Here is a 17,936-nt window from a genome sequence, read left to right on the forward strand (position 1 = left end):
ACACTCAGGCGCTGTAACAAATTCCAAAGTGCCAGGTCCTTATCACACCTTTCTGCATGTTTCTGATCCCCCCCAAAACTAACAACCCAGAAAATCATAAGTATATTTTACATCGTATTAATTTTTTCTCCTTTGAGGTATTTAATGGAAACCTGGTTACATAATGCCAGGTTTCTAGCACAAAATTCAAACTACTTGTCGTAAGGCTAAAACCACTTTCTGATAGATAGGTCAGACCTTTAAGCAACCTCATTCAAGTAAACTGTCTTCCTGATGGGAATAATGCAGGAAAGCTCTCTTGCAAAATCTATTTTGAAGTTAAGATAGTGATAAATCATCAATCAACACAAATGACAGCCAGCTAATGCTATCAGTTTGGTCACCAGCCTGCTGCATTTTGAAGGTTTGAGGTTTTTTTTTTTTTCTTTTTAGATTCTTCACTCTCATCTGCTTATCATAGAATGCTAGGGATTGGAAGGGACCTCGAAAGATCATCCAGTCCAATCCCCCGACTGGAGCAGGAACACCTAGATGAGGCTACACAGGAAGGTGTTGAGGTAGGTTTTGAATGCCTCTAGAGTAGGAGACTCCACAACCTCCCTGGGCAGCCTGTTCCAGTGCTCTGTCGCCCTCACTGTGAAGAAGTTTCTTCTCAAGTTTACGTGGAACCTCTTATGTTCCAGCTTAAACCCATTACCCCTTGTCCTACCATTGTTTGTCACGGGGAAGAGCCTGGCTCCATCCTCATGAGACTCGGCCTTTGTGTATTTGTAAACATTAATAAGATCACCCCTCAATCTCCTCCAAACTAAAGAGACCCAGCTCTCTCAGTCTTTCCTCATAAGGGAGATGCTCCACTCCCTTAATCATCTTCATTGCCCTACGCTGGACTCTCTCCAGCAGTTCCCTGTCCTTCTGGAACTGAGGGGCCCAGAACTGGACACAATATTCCAGGTGTGGTCTCACCAGGGCAGAGTAGAGAGGAAGGAGAACCTCTCTCGACCTACTAACCACCCCCCTTCTAATACACCCCAGGATGCCATTGGCCCTCTTGGCCACAAGGGCACAGTGCTGGCTCATGGTCATCCTGCTGTCCACCAGGATCCCCAGGTCCCTCTCCCTTACACTGCCCTCTAATGGATCATTCCCCAACTTATACTGGAACCTGGGGTTGTTCCTACCCAGATGCCATACTCTACATTTGCCCTTGTTATATTTCACTAAATTTTTCCCCGCCCAACTCTCCAGCCTGTCCAGGTCCCGCTGGATGGCAGCACAGCCTTCTGGCGTGTCAGCCACTCCTCCCAGCTTAGTGTCATCAGCAAACTTGCTGATAGTACACTCAATTCCCTCATCCAAGTCATTGATGAATATGCTGTACAGTACTGGCACTGACCCCTGAGGCACTCCACTAGATACAGGCCTCCAACAGGACTCTGCCCCATTGACCACGACTCTCTGGCTTCTTTCCTTCAGCCAGTTCACAGTCCAGCTCACTACCTGATCGTCCAGACCAGACTTCCTCAGTTTAGCTATGAGAATGCTGTTGGAGACTGTGTCAAATGCTTTACTGAAGTCAAGGTAGACCACATCCACCGCCCTGCCATCATCTATCCACCTCATTATATCTTCATAAAAGGCTATGAGGTTGGTCAAGCACAACTTCCCCTTGGTGAAGCCATGTTGACTGCCCCTAATGACCCTCTTATCCTTGCTTCTTGAAACGAGACTCATTTCAAATCATATTTTCAAGCCCAATAAAAAGCAAACCCAACACATTACAAACAGCACACAGCCACATTTTCTGCATTTACAACTGTTCACACATTCAGCTTTTCAAAACCAGAAAACTTCAGGGTGAGCTTCTTTCTTGCCAGCTTGTTCAATTACTCAAATCAACTCAATTACTACTCATGACTCAAAGGAAAATACAATAATTGGATGAAAAAAAGTTCTCCAGGCCTGACATACATTAGTTCAGCTGAGTTAAATGCTCACAGTCAGCTCTAGATTCTGCTATTATTTTGTTGTTTTTCTGAGCACAACTTGCACCACCAAAAATAAATCAGCTTTGAGAAATCTATTGTGACACCCAGTATTGTACTGTCCCCAAATCTCAGCAGGCCAGATGCAAGGTCGTTCATCTCCAGCTCCTTCTTTCCAGTTGTTACAGCCTAGCTCGGTTCAATCACACTACTTCATTTCAAAAATCATCTGCCACAGGACCTCTCTAGGTGACACCAAAATGAGCAGTGATCGCTCTTCAAATGCAGTTCTCAGTCCCTGAGAGCCCATGTTGCTCCTCAAGGCAGAAGAAAGATATTTCTAAAGCTTCTTAAATGTAGCTCTTGCAGACTTCCAGAGTATCACTTCCAACTCCACCACTTTCTGTCCCCTTGTACTGCCCCCAGAATGGTCTTTATTTGGTGCCATAGCCTCAACTCCAACAGGACAACTAAACAAGTGATCATGTTAACGATGCAAGCCCACTTTCAGTAACCGATCTGCCCGTCCACTTGCACTGAACAGTCAGTACTGGCTCAAGGAAAAGCTGTGACCTGAAGAGTCACCCACAGACCATCCTGTCTTCTACCTACTATGCTTCTGTTCCACAGCAATGGAAATATTACAAAGCAATATAGTCCATATGTGTGAGTTAACATGGTACTTACTACTTGCTGCGTGACTTGCCAATAAAACCTAATGGCTATACAAGGAAAGCTACAACACTTAATTCCCTTTTAGGTAGGAATTAGGTGTTACCCAAAACTTTTTTGATCAAGCATCAGAAAATGCCTAAGATCTGTATCTGAAAATAAGTATCTTCTACTTAAACACTTAAATAGAATGATTGACTGCCTTCCTTTTACTACTGGTGTAATGTAAAGGCTCACTCCAGTTTCTTCCTTGACCCTGAAGTAACATCCACCACCAGTACAGGAGTGGGAAACAAGTTTTTCGAAATAACTCCTTGTACCCTTTTGATATCACGCATGCAACAAAGAATGATGTTCTACTAACACTGCATCCCTATAGGCAACCAAATGACACTGTAACACATTTTGCACAACACCTATGTAAACTGGAATCCTAATTGCCTCACAAGAAATAAAGGAGTGGTACATGCAGATTTTAAGTTGATAATGCAACAAAATACCATAATGTATCACCCATGTTTTAACATTTTTATTTTAGAAAGTGAACATATCCATTAAAAAAGAAAATGCATGGAGTTAAAAAAAGTAAACATTAATGACAAATTTGCAATGACATAAAATAATTTTACCTAGCAAGTCCCAACAATCATTAAATATACTTCCACTGTGGAGAAGTTTTACTTCATTATATTACCAGTCTCTCGATTAGGTACACAAGACAACACTTTTCAGTAATTACCTAGTCATTAGAAGATCAACTTCAGGAATCACTGAATAATAATACATTATGGACAAATATTTTCATACCACCTTGGAGGCAACCTAATATACATATGTCAACAAGGAACATCTTCGTGAGGTATTACAGTACATGGGAACCATTCCCTTTGCTTTCTAATGGACAAATTCTCCCGTCAGCAGCTCCACCAGCAAGTCTGCCACAGACTCTCTTGCCAATTCCAAACCCCAAGAACTTCCCTCAGAGATTTTCTTCCTGTAACAGATCACAAAAGTCACGATGAATGAAGATGCAAGACAAGACAACAGATATTGAAAATGGGGAGGCTGAAAAGGTCATCCACTCTTCCAGACAGGCACTAGACTATTTCAAATCAGAAGCTTCAGCTTCTCAAGAACATTTAATACCTCCCCTATCTTGAGTTCTGCCATGTGTGGTGAAGTCAAAGCACGGGGCAAGATAATTCCAAAAGTAAATGAAGTAATTTCCAAAATAAGGAAATCATGTCTCATATTTAACTAAAGTACATTACAAAAATCTTAAGATGCAGCTGTTCCAATGTAACCCATTTGTAGTATTAAACAGACTGAGGGGAAATACTGAAGTAGTTTTGCCCATGCAATCTCCAAGATAAGTATATTTGTCCTAGACCTAAACTAGAAGAAAATTTCTTCCTAGCACTCTTGCATTGCCATCTCCAAAGAAATATGTCTCCCCATTTCCAAGATAAGGAGCTTCTACATAGCTGGTCCACCACTGTCCTTTCCAGAACAGATAAACAAATAAACGCTGGAAGTTTTCCATCCTGAGCTTGCAGCCTTTTATGCTGTACTCCAGAACAGCGCTCTCAGACCCTGGGCCTGGCTTAACCAGAACTCAGCAGCAGAGCAGCCCAACTACAGGCTCTCAAGAGCCTGGCAGGATTTCCTACTTGAAGGCTGCTAAGACAGACAGATTTGGTTCAAAGATGATGAACTCCTAAGAGTTGGCCCACTGTTCAAATTATTCAGGAAGGAAATAAAAAGAAAAAATATTTTTAGGAATATCCAGGTCCTATGCAAAGGAACTTACTGGCTTTTTCATATTTGCTATACAACTGGTTTTTCACTGTCTTGTTTTTCTTCAGAGTCTTCTTCAGATCCTGAAAAGGAAGGCAGGAATGCCATTAGATCAGTTGGGAAAAGCAGGAAAAAAAAAAAGATACAGGCCACCACTGGTAATGGCTTGTCAAAAGACAATTCAAAGCAACTAGTTTCCATAGAAATATTTTCCTTTTATTTGAGATTCCTCATCTTTTGGGATGTTTCATATTGAAGGGTTTTTTTAACAGTTATCAAACCCAAAACCTAGCACTGGGCTTATTCTTGAAATACCTACCCTGTCAACAGATTCAGTTAGCAAAGCAGATTCACGTTTTCACTAGAACACACTCAGGACAATTAACTCCATATTTGCTCACTGACAAGCAGATTTTCCCACTTGCTGCATTCTGCCCTTTTGAAGAAAACTTCAGAAGACACTTTCAGAGCCACCAGAAATACTGCTTTACAAATTAATAATGTCTGTATCTAGTGTTTCAGCAAGAGACTCTCTTGCTCTAAGCCAGAAAGCAAACAGCTCCCGCTGCCTCTCCCTGCGCAGTTCTCTTCTCCTCGTCCCCCTGCCTGCCCTCAGCTCTCTGCTGTGACAAAGCCCTGGAAGCTCCCAGAAGGAAAGCTTCACTGGTCACAGGGCTACGTGCCCAGAGACACTACTGCTGGCGGCACCGCTTTGCAGGAAGGTGGCTCCATGGGTCAGTCGTCTCAGGGAGAGCAAGAAGATCCCGAGCAAGCAGGGTGAGCAACGCCAGCCTGCAGTTCTGGAGCTCCGATCCAAGCCACGGATGGCTCTGCCCACACCTGAGGTGGCAGCTGGTCCTTGCAGTAGTCAGCCCTTGTCAGGGATGACTGAGGAAATTACCAGCCCATGCATTTCACCATAAATGTTTTGGGTAGTTTAAATGAGACTCCCACAGGGAAATTAAAAAAAAAAAATAATAAAAAACTTAGTAAAGAAGTGTCTTTGATAAAATGCCTGGGAGACTTATTTGGGCTTTTGCCATCAATTTAAAGCTGAACTATGGACCCACATTCTCACACACCAAAAAATAAAAACAAAGGTGTTAAGCATTTTTTTTTGGTCAAACTACTCTGAAGTCCTTTCCTTTCTTGGAATATGATACCTGCCTTTCACTTTGAAGCTCAAATTGTACAGAAAGTTTAGAAATTTACTCTTTCCAGGCTGATTTTCCACTTGGTACCGCCAGAATGATTACTTGGAAACCAAGTCTAATGTTGATGATGAAGGGTCAACCCATATAAAGAAGTGGATGGAAAAGGGTATGGCCCTGGACACGTGCATCTTCAAGGAAGACATAAAAGGATAAATATGCTGCAAATTCCAACAGAGCCTGTTTTAAATGTCACCTCCTGACAGCAAGGATTTGTTTTTAGAGGAATTTATTCCTCTCTGCATGATCAGGGGGAATAGTTTCTCTCTTTTTCCAACCAATATGTAAGGTAAGTAAACCAAAAATTATCCTCTTAGAACACTCTCTGATTTACCTTATCTGAAAGTAATGCAGAATTTTGAAGAAAATCTTTAATTGTGAGATTTTTTTCTGTATATCATCTAACAGTTTCAAAATACTTTGCAGCTGCTAGTGTCTATATGTTTTAGCTTGAATATATTAATTTATTTCTTTTGCTTCTCATACCCATAAAGGGATGCTTAAACTAATTAACTTGGCATTTAGGGCAAACGAGGAGAAGGCACATGAGCTGTTACTGAAACCCAAGTGACAAGCAGCCATTCAATAAGCTGACACAATAAGTGGTGGCACAATCATATACCTGTAGGTACCACACGCATGCTGAGGCACAACAGCCCACTGCACGTGCAACACCCACTCAGCCAAACTGCCACACAAAACATGTTTGCTCCACTTACACCTCCTCTTACACTGTATGTTCTATAGCCAAAAATATCCCAGGCTGAATCCAGTGTAATACTTCCAATCGTTATTCCTCAAGACAGACTCACAGCTCTAACTAAAATATGTTTTCATTTTGAATCATTAGTTATACTCAACGTTGTCTTAATGCTTTGCCATCCCTAGATGGAGCTCTAACTCATTCATTATGCCAAGATGCTCAGCAACCATAGAGACAGCTATTCAACTGAAAAACATCAACATTTATCACTCCACAATGCAAAGTAGGCAAACATATCAGTAACAATTAACAGATATTATTTTAAATATATTGCATAATATGGCACAGCTTTACAGAAGAGATTAACGTTTTAGGGTAAAAAGACTGACGTGGGATTTGAAGGTTCACACTCAAATAACTCAAATCCACTCAGCCCTTAAATAAATTACTTATTTCCTTGAAATCACTGCAAACACATTCTTAAATCTTGCAGTATTTCCATTTATTATTCGCTTACATGGCTCATAACTCAACTAGAACAAAGCACATGATATGCAGAGTTAAGATGGAATTATCACTTGCCCTCAGTTTAATGTACGCACACAGTCAGCCTTTTTATACAGAGAGGGCTTTTTCTTTTTGCCATGAGACAGAAAAAGAGCCTCAGACTGAAATTTCAGTTTGCTTTAGAGCAGTTTCAGGTTCATTGTCTACCCCAAGATACTGTAAAGTGCCAAGTTCAGGCTGGTTTTAATAGTGCATTGCTATGCAAACACTATTGCTAGCAGACAAGAGATGACATAATATCTCAAGTTGGAAGGGACCCATAGGGATCATCAACGGAAGAAACAAACAATAACCACCTCCTTTCAGCTGCGGTACCATTTTATTTCAGATTTACATCGCTTTTAAAACCTTTGGGGCATGTCAGAAGCCCCACTAACTATGCATATTGTAATTCAACTAATAGGTAGTAACCAAACTGAATTACTGAATAAAACGAGTGTTTCGTTTTAGGACTGTAAAGTACACTTTTCATTTAAAAAGGGGAATACTTTTCCCTTCACTCTTCCCTCACTCTACTCTGAGGGGGGAGAAATATGCAGGAGTTTAATGTCAATACGAAAAATCATTCACTATGTGAATGCAACTACCTGCTACGGATTCAGGAGGAGAATAGAACTGCCCATCAGAGAGGACTCCCGGGTGAAGAAGAGCTGCTCGTTCAGAAGCATCCTGTGCTATCAAAAATCCTAAAAGGAATAATAATAATAAAAAAACAAACAACAAGACAAAATACAAATCCTTAATGCTATCACATAGCATCTTAAAGATCAAGTAATGATGAAGAATCTTGAAAACTGATGTGTCGTATTAGCATCCCTAACAAGTTCTATCAATAAATATCTCAGAAAAAAGCAAACTGTGAATTTAACATTTATGCCTTACACATAACTTCAGGCAGCTAGAAACAGGTACTGCAAAACACAGGTACTGTATACATGAATTAAAGAATCCTTCCTGCTACTCTGTTCATCAATATCCACTGGGTAACTAAAACTCTGAAATATATATTTCTTTATCATTGAGCTGCAACACATAACCAAATGAATTATTTTCTCACTTTGCCACTATAAGACTCCTCATTAACAGCTTGCTTTCACTTACCTCTCTCGACATACCTAGTTATTCCAACCTTCAACTCCTTTTAGATGAAACCTCTAGTGACTGGGAAATGACATGGGGCATTTCTGGTGTGTTTAATACAGGATAAAAACCAAAAGGGGTTGGGAGAGAAAGTAATTCATCTCACCCTTGCTGCCATCAACAGGTCGTCTGATAATAACAGGGCAGAAATGGCATTTTGGGTCAACATATGGCTATTAACTCCCATCATTTACTATCTGTCACATGAAGACTGACTGGGAAAATAAAGAAAACTTTTACGTTTTACTGAATCAGGAGAGCTATCTGAGGTAGACAGCAGTTCTTAAAACAACACTTTACAACTCAAAATACTATTTCTTCATTTCATTTCATTTCATTTCAGTTTTTTAACTAGTTCAAAGTTGGACTTGATGATCGTAAGGGTCTTTTGCAACCTAAATGATTCTATGATTCTGTTACTCTATAAAGCCTCCAAAGGAGACAACTATTTTATTTCTATTTCTACTATGTCAAAAAAAGGAATGTCAGTCTCCATACTTAACAACAAGTCATAAGATACTAGAAGATATATACTGGGTGGATTTCAGATTTAAATCCTGCTCACAGAAGGAAACTTCTAGAGCTGGAAATCTGCAGTGGAAAGACAGTTTAGTCTTTTTTTTTAAGTTACAGACAAAACATCTCCAGATTATGACCACTGTTGAAATTAGGCAGAAAATTGGTGTGGTTTTTTTTGTTGTTGTTTTGGTTTAGTGTTGTGTTGGGCTTTTGTTTGTTTGTTTGTTTTCTGTTTTGTGATTAAACAAAACACAAAAACAAAAAAACCCAACCACCACCAAACAAACAAAAACCAGTAAGGTTTCCACTCCCGTGAAAGACAGGAGAGAAAAATACCTGGTCAAAAATAAAAAACTATTAAAATCTGGCTTCATTATCTGCCTAGATTTAAGAGCAAATAAGACACTATATAAGTACCACCACACAAAACAACCATGCCTAACTTTTGCCTGACTTAATTGCTTAAAATCAGCATTTTCCAGCGAAACCCCGTCTTTTTGGCATATATGTAAAGTTGAAATTAAAAGCTCATACTTCTAAATAAATACCATTGATTTCAAGGAATGAAGAAAAATTAAGTATCTTTACCTATAATATCTCAACTTTATTAATATGATCATCAAGTATTTATATGTGTATGTATCAAATGCTTTGTCCATGAATATTCACTATAAAACATGCAAAAGTCTCTGAACTGGTTAGATTTCTTATCCATTGAGATAAAGGTGTGATGCAGCTGTATCTCCTCACCGCACCCCCCCCCCCGCTTTCAAAAAAAAGAAAAGGTACCCCAAGTTTCTGTTTCTTTAGGCAAAACCCAACATACTAATTCAACAAACTTCTTTCTTGGAGTGGTGGAAAAGATGACAGAAGGGACCGAAACAGAAAGACCACATTTCAGAGCGCTAGAAAAATTGAGTCATCCATGCCCATGTAAAGTTTTCATTTTTAAGTAACAGGCAACTATGCCCTTCGAACACAGTTTCAGACTGCATTTCAGATAGTGATGAACAACAGGTTCATTGTACGGTTACTCTCCTGCTGTTGAAACTAACAAAACATCTGTAGGAGAAATCTATGCTTTCTCTTCCTCACCACTCATGCAATATTCTCTTTCGACTAAATCAGTGGGTTTCCTCCAATTAGTTGAGTACAGTGAGCATCAGATGACCTGCTGCCTCATCTTGAAGAGGCTGAAATTCATACTTGTTCTGGTCTCATTCTGTCTGTGCGTGAAGCAGACTCTCCACAAGACTTCTTTGCTTTCCCTTTTCCACCTCAAAAGAAAGGTTAGTGACATGGAGCTGGTTACTGTGCCTACTCTTCCTAAAAGAGCAATCAGCAACTTATTCTATGCATTATGCACCCCCCCAAAAAATTTAGAAGCCCAAGTCAGTTAAATTTTCATGTCTGAAGGATACAAAATTATATACGTTCCTGAGTGCTTGACAAATTACTTATCTGGCCCTTATAACTTTTAACTTTGCCTCCTTAAATTCATTAAGAACCTATTTTGTTGAAGGCATGTTTCTTTTTAGAAACAGAAAAATCAAGCCATATGATTTAATTTTTCCCACAGCTCTTCAAATTTTGAGAAGCTAAAAGAAGCGTTTTTCTGCCAGATAACACAGGATCAGATGTTGCAAAATGCAGTCACTGAAGGGAAAACCAAAAGCTTACTGTTCTCTTCTTCAGCTTCTTGTGGTAACACTTTAAAGTCCAAGAACCAAGTTTCAATCCAGGCCAGTATGAAGGATATGATGGGTAGCACGTAGCCAAAAGCACCCTGTGAGAACAGCTTGAAGGAAACAAAACCACACAAAATTACAGAAATTACCCAGAAGAATCTCACTTTCAAGAAAACAACAAAGTAAAACAAACATGTGATTAGAATATGTACCTGGGAAATAATTACTTTTGCTAATAAAAAGGCACTGGTCACTGCTGTTGTAAACTGAAAGAGACAGGGTAAAAACAGTTAAGACTAAAAACTGGATTTACTTTCTCATTTCTGCCATTATCTATCAGTTACAATTTTAAATATTTACTAACAACAGCAAGATCATAGATTAATAAAAACATATTGGGTATGACAGAATTCAAGTACTATTATAATATTCTTCTCAATATAAGTAACTTTTAATACAGACATGTCCAAATGTTGAATTCCACATAGCAGATAGGTAGTATAGATGCTTCACAGATGTTGTTATATAAATTGAAATCTTACTGTAGAATGAAGATGCAATATTTTATTCATCAAGTCCCTTAAAAAAAAATCATCTATCTATGTATTTGGGAAAAAACAAACAGCAATTGCTCCAAAAGCTTTTTACTACCATCCAAATCCAAAGATCCACTTCAAATGACAAAACATCTTTGCATAAGTAAATTTGAACTAATATTTAAATTCACGTAATGAGATTGTGAAAAAATTAATCGCTTTGAAGACTTGATATTCCCTGACATGTAAAAAACTGTAGGCTGCATAAAACACTTGATAAAAAAAAAAAAGCAGTGGACAAGTCCTGTTCACTTAAGCAAGGCTTCTAAGTGCATTTGTGTCCAGCAATACTTTAAATAATAGCAGAACCCAACCAGCTTCTGTTAAGCTCAGGTAGGATTTTAAGATTACTGGTTTCTGCAAAACCTTCAGTGAAGTTTTATATATCTGTTTTTTACCACTGTAATGGGTTCACTCTCAGCACCTCTCAACCAACAGCATCAGGCTGAAGGATGTTATTGGAAGAAATACTCTGAAGGTACACAACTAAGAGTAAGTGATTCTGACAGGCATGCACTTAAAAATAAACACAGAGCAGCAGTTATATTATGCATGTGTTTGTGCCATGCTAATAATACAATTAAAAAAACTCATGATGTGTAATCTCAGACTACTAAACAAACTGCATGCTGCTCACTTGAAGAAAATTATAAATGAAAACATTCTACATGCACCTACCAGAGTGCAAGGGGGAAAACAAGTCTAAGATTTGCAAATGCACTAAGCCAGCAACATACCTATTGTTTCACAATCTATAGTACTAACTGGTGGAAATATGAATTTGTCATCAGGTTATGCATTCTTTCTCATCTACACAGGACAGCTGCATAAAAGATCTTTGGTCCAATCCACTGAAAAAAATTATCATTACCCATAGTTGCCAAGAATTTATTTTCTAAGACGGGATGCATATTCAACATTTTGTACGGGAGCATGAAGCAATGGTACTGCTCAATGGCTGGCACCTAAAACTAAAAAGCCTAGAATGTGGGAGTTAATGGACAGCTGGATCTCTGGTACAATAACACCAATTCTTCTTTTTGAAATACAGATCACAATTTCATGTGCAAATATATTTCAAACATCAATTAACAAGTCAGATGTAACAAGTGGTTCCGATTAGCCATCCATACTGGATTCAAAATATGTCTTCGATTTGTATTAACATGATACCTAATAAGGGACCACACCCACTCTGCTATTAAATTCTTGTCTTTAGGCTGAAAATCTTCCAGAACAGAAGTTTTTAATCTGTTACTGTACAGCAAATTTTTATATATAGCATCGAGATGATTCTTAACATACAAGCGTTAAGAGGCATCTAAAATTTTTTTCTGTTTGGTCCATTCTAGTTAAAACTGCATTATGCTTGGCTACTACTCACAGCTATTGCCCACCAATGGCGCAGTCTGCACATTGCATATGCAAGTATTAACACCTTAAATCGAAAGACTGCCAGTAGCTATAGAGAAAGGAAAAAAATATTTGTTGGTTAATTCAGAACAAAGAAGAACCACAAGATTCTCAGCTCACTGAAAATACTAACTGCTTACAAAACAACTTAAAACAGGGCAATCTAAGTTCTGCTGTTGAGAAACAAATTTGAATGTGTGCTTATAAACCAGAAACAGAACATAATTTCCCATTTGTAAAGCAAATGGCATTACTCAGCCTATGCCTACGTAGGCTCAAATATGCAAGCATGTGCAATTCCAGAAATAAGTTAGAAACATAAGCAAGCTACACAAAGGATGTTCATGATCATTTTACCTGACTGGAATCTAGGCAGTTAAATCTAGACGCAGTTAATCCAGCAAATACCTTGAACATCACTGTGCATCCCACTAATCTTAGTGGCATGCTGCTGCACAAGAATATAATAAAAAAAACTATAAAAACTTCACAAATGCAACTGGAAAATGGGAAGAGTTTTTAAAAACTATTTTCTACTTACTATATTTTTAGCATTTATTGACATATTAGTGCTGCAACAATCAATTATTCTTTATGGAGACACCTGCAGAAGCAAGTCATTCCAAATATTTTGGAGTAAAGAAAGCTAAGTTACAGTATTTCTAGGCCAGAAAATGAAATGAGTAGCTGACAGATGAGAGTTCTGAGTCAGAGACCCTAGCCCTCATTTGCCTCCAACAGTTAAAAGATGTGTTCAGAATCTAAAAAAAAGTGAAACACTTAAAAATGAATAGAAATCAAGGACCGCCATGGCCAGAGGTACAATGAATCCATTTAATCTTATGCAAATCTATATGTTCCAGTGATGTGTAGCAGAAACACAAGAAAGTCTGTATTAGCCCACAAATCATTTTGCAGAATTCAATCACGTAACATTTTTTGCTTTCTGCAGTAAGGTATGTATCATGGAGAACCTGACAGCAAATTATGAGAGAGAAAGCAAGAAGTAGCATAGTTTGCTAGCATATGAAGGTCTTGTGTCCAGTATCTCATTCCATTTGACACAGTAAATGGTCCAATACAGAAGCAAGGACAGGTTTTTACCCTAGTTTCAAAGAGACATTCTGGATAGAGTAATCAATATAACATGACTGATACCAAACCAATTCACCTCTGCCAGGCAAACAAGATCTGGTAGAATTAATGATCTTCTAAAAACACGGGGCCCTTTAGAAGAACTGTAAAGAAACAGCTTTTATTTAGACATCAGTAACATGGTCCACGCAGTGCAAAATGCATTGCAACTACAGAGTTACAGCCTTGCTGAAAGGCAAATTTCCTAATGCAGTAGGACCTCATCCCATGTGCTTAAGGTGCTTATACATAGTAAAGGAGAATCGTACCTCATGTGATCTGTTTTTAGTAGAACATTAAAAAATCCTGATTGAGTTAAAACACAGAAATCTGGAAAAAAATGACCTATACAGGCCAACCTGGGAATAAGTCTTTCCTCACTGCAACTGACTTATTTCTGTGGGAGAACAAAAATGCCAGTTTAAACAAAACTATTTTACAGCTGCATGACTATTGGGATTGTTCTTTTAATGAATTATCTTTATGCTGCATCAGTTTCATATTTTTGATTGAGTTTTTCATCTGCTCTTCCACCACCCCCAAAGCAGAAGATGCAATTTAAGTGTGCCTAAGCATCTCTATCGACAGGCTCCACGAGCCTGCTGCCAAAGCAGGACTGGGCAACTCCTAGATGGGTGAAATTTGGCACAAGTTCTTCTGGTTTAAATTACCAACAAAAGATCAACCCTTTCACAGGACTCAAACTAGAGAACATATTTGGTAGAAGGAATGTTGAAAATCTATACTTTTTGTCTTTTTTTTTTAAAGAACACTTACAAATATATCAAAATATGAAGAAGAATAGTCATATTGTAGGACTTCTTTCTCTAAGGTAGTCTCAATGCCTCCTTTTACCTGCAAAGAAAAAACACCACACACAGCTTTAAAACAGAAGTTACTGAAGTCAAAATACACACAAATCTGAAAGATGAAATTAACGGTTTCCCACTGATGTACAAAACAACCAGAAACTAAGTACAGAGGACATATATGCTAAGAATATAAATTTCAAGTTTAGTGTCCTTATTTGTTTTTCATGACTACATATAATTTTCAAAGTGAAAACATTTAGGATTATGAGCTAGCCTGTGCAAGCTATATTTCAGATTGCCTCAAAATAAAAGCAAACAAGTTGTTGAGGGAGGAAGAAATGATTAAAAGTAAGGTCTGTTACACAAATTCAGAGCATTTTATGTCTTATAACAAGGATCAAAACAGCTGATCAAAAAGCCACCCAGAAACTCACTTTAGTTAGTCACATTTTAGCAAATAGGAAACAAAACATTCACTGAATTCATACTCCAGATCTTTTCCTTATCAGCATACACAAACTTTGTTTCAAGAGGGCAAAAAAAGCCATTGTAAAAAACATTGAAGCTGCAACTATTAGACCATTCTCCCACAAATAACTAACACCCAAGTTTAATTCTTTGCGGGATTCAAAACTGCATCTTCCTTGGCAACTGTGTTCCTTTCCAATGGAATGACTCACCACTTTCCTGTTCAAACTGAGTTAGTAAGAAAACAATTTAGGATGTATTGAGTCAGAGTAAGAGGAGCACATATCTGAGATGGGAGCGAAAAATCTTAGTGTCCACATCCTATCGTTTTTAATATTAAATTAAATAGGCACTGCATGAAATAGTTATGTAAAGCACTGGAAAACACCACCAACAGAAGGCTTTAATATTGAGTTTTACTATTGTCATCCCTTCAAAGAAAGCAGGTACCAAAGCACGCCAGCAACATATCCTCACCATCTCAAAGCAATACAGTCTAGACACTTCCAAATGTCTCCCAACTATAGTGCTGGACTGCCTATGCACCCCAACCCCAAATTTCTTCTATTTCTTTTCCTCTCCCACCCCTCTATGGTCACCTGACAAAAAAACTCTCTAAATATAGCTTCCCCTTGGTTGCTCTACAGCATCAGGTGTGATCATCTGTTTCCAGCATAAATAAGGAAGATCAGCTTCCCCTCTGCCAAGCTGTTCACTGTGCAGCTGCATGAGGACTGGGTTAGGGAGCAATTAAATAGTCTGGACATCCATACATCCATGGGTCCAGATGGGATGCATCCGCGGGTGCTGAGGGAGCTGGCTGAAGTCATTGCTGGACCGCTCTCCATCATTTTTGCCAAGTCTTGGGAAACGGGAGAGGTGCCCGAGGACTGGAGGAAAGTAAATGTCACTCCAGTCTTCAAAAAGGGCAAGAAGGAGGACCCGGGTAATTATAGACCGGTCAGCCTCACCTCTGTCCCTGGGAAAGTAATGGAACAGCTTATCCTTGGTGTCATCTCAAGGCATATCAGGGATAAGAGGGTCATTAGGGGCAGTCAGCATGGCTTTACCAAGGGTAAGTCATGCTTGACCAACCTCATAGCCTTTTATGAGAATGTAACAAGGTGGATGGATGATGGCAGAGCGGTGGATGTGGTCTACCTTGACTTCAGTAAAGCCTTTGACACAGTCTCTCACAGCATCCTCACAGCTAAATTGAGGAGGTGTGGTCTAGACAATAGTGAGGTGGGTTGCAAACTGGCTTAAAGAGAGAAGCCAGAGAGTGGTGGTCAATGGTGCGGAGTCCAGTTGGAGGCCAGTATCTAGTGGAGTGCCTCAGGGGTCAGTACTGGGGCCAATATTATTCAGTGTATTCATTAACAATTTAGACGAGGGAATTGAGCGTACTATCAGCAAGTTTGCTGATGACACTAAGCTGGGAGGAGTGGCTGACACGCCAGAAGGCTGTGCTGCCATCCAGCGGGACCTGGACAGGCTGGAGAGCTGGGCGGGAAATAACCTGATGAAATTTAACAAGTGTAGAGTCCTGCATCTGGGCAGGAACAACCCCAGGTTCCAGTATAGGTTGGGAAATTACATATTAGAGAGCAGTGTAGGGGAAAGGGACATGGGGGTCCTGGTGGACAACAGGATGACCATGAGCCAGCACTGTGCCCTTGTGGCCAGGAAGGCTAATGGCATCCTGGGGTGTATTACAAGGGGGGTGGTCAGTAGATCGAGAGAGGTTCTCCTTCCCCTCTACTCCGGCCTGGTGAGACCCCATCTGGAATATTGTGTCCAGTTCTGGGCCCCTCAGTTCAAGAAGGACAGGGAACTGCTGGAGAGGGTCCAGCGTAGGGCAACAAAGATGATTAAGGGAGTGGAGCACCTCCCTTATGAAGAAAGGCTGCAGGAGCTGGGTCTCTTTAGTTTGGAGAAGAGGGGACTGAGGGGTGACCTTAATAATGTTTATAAATATATAAAGGGTGAGTGCCACGAAGATGGAGCCAGGCTCTTCTCAGTGGCAAACAATGATAGGACAAGGGGTAATGGGATCAAGCTGGAACACAAGAGGTTACACTTAAATTTGAGAAAGAACTTCTTCTCAGTGAGGGTGACAGAGCACTGGAACAGGCTGTCCAGGGGGGTTGTGGAGTCTCCTTCCCTGGAGACATTCAAAGCCCACCTGGACACATTCCTGTGTGACCTCTCCTAGGCGTCCCTGCTCCAGCAGGGGGATTGGACTAGATGATCTTTTGAGGTTCCTTCCAATCCCAAACATACTGTGATACTGTGATGAGCACTATGTTAACATAAAGATGAAGAGAGAACCATGACAGCCTTGATTTAGGGTTTGCTTGAACTGCCACGGAACCACTCCCTGAAGTGTTTAAAAATAAATTACATCTAAGCATGCTGGATAACAGTGACAAAGGGAAAACAATACTTACAGGAACTCTGGCAGTAATTGTGAAGTCCTATTACTTATGTACCAGATATGGACAGTTCTAACACAGTACTATTTGACCTACCAATGAATAAAACTTAATTTAAAAAACAACAACAACAACAAAAAACAACAAAAAACCACAAAAAACAAAAAACAAAACAAAAACAAAAGCAAAAAACAAAAAAAAACCAAACCAAAACAAAACAACCAAACCAAAACTAACCAAGCACCAGATCCCAGATTTCAAATGATGAATTCTACTATTACGACTTCTGAAGACAAAGAACTGGTTTTCATTCCTGATGACATTTGGCAGTGTAAAACTCTTGTTCATAATCCTCAAAATTAAGCTTTTCAGAAAAAAACCCTTCTAGGATCTTGAGGTTCCATTATGCTACAGCATTCAAAATGAAACACCATGAGTTGGTAGTATTTTCTATAGTGGGTTCTGAATATTCTGAAAGTGCTAATATGAAAATCTGTACTCTGAGTCCCTCACAAGAGAATCAAACCCAGACTCTGCTCCTCTTAGTTGAACAAGCTGTTGAGAAACTGGCCTAAACAAAGAAATGCATCAGAACACTATGCTGCTTTTCTGAGACAAGCTAACTTTAGGTACCAGATACAACGGTCTTCCCACCTAGAGAGACAACAGAGCTCTAGCCCCAAAATCACAGCATTCAGGCAAGCAAAGTCTGCTTTCTAAAATAAAATCAGAAAGTGTATTTTTCACTATATCAATGAACTACTTGAACAGTCAGCTCCTGAAACTTCATAATGTC

General features: G+C 39.4%; 1 protein-coding gene across 9 annotated transcripts in view; it reads right to left on the reverse strand.

Annotated features, from left to right (window-relative positions):
• Positions 1 to 3,164: 3,164 nt before the first annotated feature.
• Positions 3,165 to 17,936, reverse strand: part of STARD3NL (STARD3 N-terminal like) — a 36,959-nt gene continuing 22,187 nt past the window's right edge. For 6 of the 9 annotated variants that reach the window (XM_065831942.2, XM_065831943.2, XM_071804815.1 and 3 more), the window contains 7 exons: positions 14,203 to 14,280; positions 12,263 to 12,340; positions 10,495 to 10,548; positions 10,275 to 10,392; positions 7,523 to 7,621; positions 4,468 to 4,537; positions 3,165 to 3,651 (listed from right to left, as the gene is read on the reverse strand). In XM_065831942.2, coding sequence (XP_065688014.1) covers positions 4,485 to 4,537; positions 7,523 to 7,621; positions 10,275 to 10,392; positions 10,495 to 10,548; positions 12,263 to 12,340; positions 14,203 to 14,280 — 480 coding nt within the window. In that variant the 3' untranslated portion in view covers positions 3,165 to 3,651; positions 4,468 to 4,484. The remainder of the gene's footprint in view (positions 3,652 to 4,467; positions 4,538 to 7,522; positions 7,622 to 10,274; positions 10,393 to 10,494; positions 10,549 to 12,262; positions 12,341 to 14,202; positions 14,281 to 17,936) is intronic. The other 3 variants (XM_065831946.2, XM_071804818.1, XM_065831947.2) reach the window with 3 other exon arrangements.

This window comes from Patagioenas fasciata, chromosome 2, assembly GCF_037038585.1.
Source record: "Patagioenas fasciata isolate bPatFas1 chromosome 2, bPatFas1.hap1, whole genome shotgun sequence".
NCBI lineage: Eukaryota > Metazoa > Chordata > Aves > Columbiformes > Columbidae > Patagioenas > Patagioenas fasciata.